The sequence below is a fragment of the Otolemur garnettii genome, unplaced genomic scaffold (assembly GCF_000181295.1).
Source record: "Otolemur garnettii isolate 467f Iridium unplaced genomic scaffold, OtoGar3 scaffold00005, whole genome shotgun sequence".
Taxonomy (NCBI): domain Eukaryota; kingdom Metazoa; phylum Chordata; class Mammalia; order Primates; family Galagidae; genus Otolemur; species Otolemur garnettii.
This window is the reverse complement of record NW_003852400.1, coordinates 3300934-3304259: the sequence shown is the minus strand read 5'-3', so window position 1 is coordinate 3304259 and position 3326 is coordinate 3300934. Positions and strand designations below refer to the sequence as shown.

Here is a 3326-nt window from a genome sequence, read left to right as displayed (position 1 = left end):
TTAAAAACAGCTACATGTGTTTATACCAAGGAAAAAGATCTTATCAATGCAACTCTCCTGCAAGGTACAGATAATATAAATGCAAATGGCATCACAACTAAAGTCTATAGATTTACCTGAATCTGGTATGTAGACTGGATAACGACAATCACTTTTGTTTCTACAAACTTGTAGATGTTTTATAATTTAAATCAGCATGAATACTATCTTTATAATCATAGGAGGGGGCTCTCCAATTATTGACCCATACTCCAGATTTGTTTTGTTGCATTTGCTCTTAAAATGCATTGTTGTATATTTTATTCATGGATATGTTAAAAATTCCCATTGTTTTTCAAGAATCTAGCAAAACCTCGAACTGCTAGTTTAATCCAAAATCCTTCATTATCATAACCAAGCCAGTAAAACTAACACTTTACCATGACTTAAGCACCTGAAGTATATTCTGACCAATTTATATTTTGTGAGCTAAAATTGGGATCCTCAAAATTTGTGTATGTGTACAAATATTGCAAATTATTTAAGCTAATAAAAAACTTAAAAAAATACAAATAATCTTTCACTACAAAGATCCAAAATCGACAGACAGGTCTGTACTAAGAAAAAAATGAATAGGAAGCCAGTAAGCAAACACTTGTCTGCATTTTCTGATCTGTGGACCAGGTACTAGTCAGCGGAGCCAGGTTGTATTCAGCTGGGTCTGGTTCTTGATGCTGGTATCCATTTTTAGCACTTCTCGAATGGCCATGGTAGCATAAGTAGAAGGAGGAAGAGAAAAATCCATTTTCAGAGCTCTGTATTTGCCTTCTGCCAGGCAAGAAAGAAGAGAATGGTCACAAAATGAAGGCAGCTGCAGGACAGACTGGAGAGAGTCATATAATCTCTATACAAATACAAAGAACTGTGCTCTTTTCTTTAGGTTCCACCTCCCAAGGGGCCTCAGAGAATGCAACCATGGAAATAAGAGATCAGTGTGTGTACAATCAGCTGAATGGTTATGGTAATTCTATCCTGGAACCTTCAGAAAAGGATAGGTGACAGAAGAGCATGAGAGACAAATGCATGTAAGTTTAAAAAAAAAGAGGGCATGGGGAAAACAAAAAAAAAGTAAGAAGAATCTGACAATAAGAATGGAAATTAAAATTTTTAGACTTTCTTCTGAATTTCTGCTCAATTTTGTTAACTCTGTGGGGGATGGGGAGGAAATATTAAATCACCTAATATCATAATTATCTATAACATTCATTCACTTTCTGTTATTTTAGTTACTGATCTTCAGCTATAATCATGAAAGTAAGGTTTAAAAACATAAAACAGAAATCATAGAGTGGGTGGGTGATAGTGGTGATTATCAGAGCAGTTTTTTTTTTTTTGAGACAGAGCCTCAAGCTGTCCCCCTGGGTAGAGAGCCATGGCTTCACCGCTCACAGAACCTTCAACTCCTGGGCTCAAGCGAGTCCCAAGTAGCCGGGACCACAAGCGCCCTCCACAACACCCGGCTATCCTTTGGTTGCAGCCATTGCTGTTGTCTGGTGGGCCCGGGCTGGATTCGAACCCGCCACCCTAGGTGCATGTGGCTGGCGCCCCAGCCGCCTGAGCCACAGGCCCCAAGCCATCAGAGCAGTTTTTAAAAAATTTGTTATTTTTGTATGAGAACACATTTCATAGTTGACACAGAGCTCATGACTGAGTAAACTTACCAGAAGCAAAAACTGGTGGTGGTTTCCCTTCTAGATTGTCTAAATCTGTGTTGAAAAGTGGAATTTTGGGATCATCATATGCAACAACTTCCCTTCAAAACATAAAATAAAAGGTACTAAGTCAGTCATTACCATTTGTTTAGTAGGAAAAACACAAAGGTTGGATACAGAGGCTCAAAGCTATAATCCCAGCACTTTGGGAGGCTGAGGTAGGAGGATCACTTGAGGCCAAGATTTCAAGATTAAGCCTGGGCAACACAGCAAGATCCCTTCTCTACAAAACATACAAAATTTAGGTGGGCATGGTGCCACACAGCTATTACAGTCTTAGCTACTGGGGAGGCTGAGGCACGAGGACTGCTTGAGTCTAGGAGTTGGAGGTTGCTGTGAACTATGAGGATTGTGCTACATTACAGGCTTGGCAACAGAGTGAGACCCCTTCCCTCCAGACCTCCCTTTTCAGAAAAATGACATAGGTCTATTGTAAATAATTATAGTAGGACTTTCCAAAAACAGAACAAGTCCAGATTTTTTTCTTTTTTTTAAGATAGAGTTTCACTCTGTCAACCTGGGTAGAGTATCATGGCATCATAGCTTTCAGCATCCTCAAACTCTTGGGCTCAAGTGATCCTCTTGTCTCAGCTGGGACTACAGGTGTCTGCCACAATGCCCAGCTAGTTTTTCTATTTTTGTAGTAGAGGTGGGACCTCATTCTTGCTCAGGCTGGTCTTTAATTCCTAAGCTCAGGCACCAACTACCTCGGCTTCCTGGAGTGCTAGGATTATAGGTATAAATCGCTGAGCCTGGTCCCAGGGCCAGATTTTATTTTATTTTATTTTTTTAGAGACGAAGTCTTACTTTGTTGCCCTTGGTAGAGTGCTGTGGTGTCATAGCTCTCCAGCTCTTGGGCTTAGGTGATTCTCTTGCCTCAGCCTCCCTAGTAGCTGGGACTACAGGTGCCTGCCACAACACCTGGCTATTTTTTTTATTGCAGTTTGGCCATGGCCGGGTTTGAACCCACCACCCTTGGTCTATGGGGCTGGCGCCCTACTCATTGAGCCAAGACACCACTGTGGGGCCAGATTTTATATATAAGTTTTGCCTTTATATTATTAGATAGCAAGATCACACATAATGCTATCCTATGTAAAAGTCATAAAATGCTTCCCAAGGATAGAATGTCTTTATATAAAGTTGGTAAATAGTAACCTTCACTTGTACAGCAATAATCAAATTAATCACAGCATTTACATTTTATCCAGAGTGGGAAAGACAAAGTCCAACTGTGTAGACCTCTTGCCCACAATCCCAAGAAGAGGGAAGAGAGTGAAAAGAAGAGAAGAAGAGAAAGGGACAGAAAGAGAATTTCCTGGCAATGGGCAACCAATTCAGGATTTTACTTTTTAATTATCAAATAAATTTTTAGACAATATTGAATATTAAAATACTTTTAAAAATAAAATATTTTTAAATAAATTAACACAGATTACCTTTTTTCTCTTTAGAAACAATATATTAAAACAACTGTATTAGTATTAGGAATTCACAGTTAATACTGAGTAAGGTAACTTGCAAATCTCTAAGCAAATCTCAAGTTTTTGAGAAATGAAGAAAAAGTTCATTCTA

General features: G+C 39.0%; 1 protein-coding gene across 1 annotated transcript in view; it reads right to left on the bottom strand.

Annotated features, from left to right (window-relative positions):
- Nucleotides 1-541: 541 nt before the first annotated feature.
- The window catches only part of PUS7 (pseudouridylate synthase 7 (putative)), a 64448-nt gene continuing 61663 nt past the window's right edge, over nucleotides 542-3326 (bottom strand). The window contains 2 exon segments of the mRNA XM_023519621.1: nucleotides 542-807; nucleotides 1701-1792. Of these exon segments, the coding sequence (XP_023375389.1) occupies nucleotides 671-807; nucleotides 1701-1792 (229 nt within the window). The 3' untranslated portion in view covers nucleotides 542-670.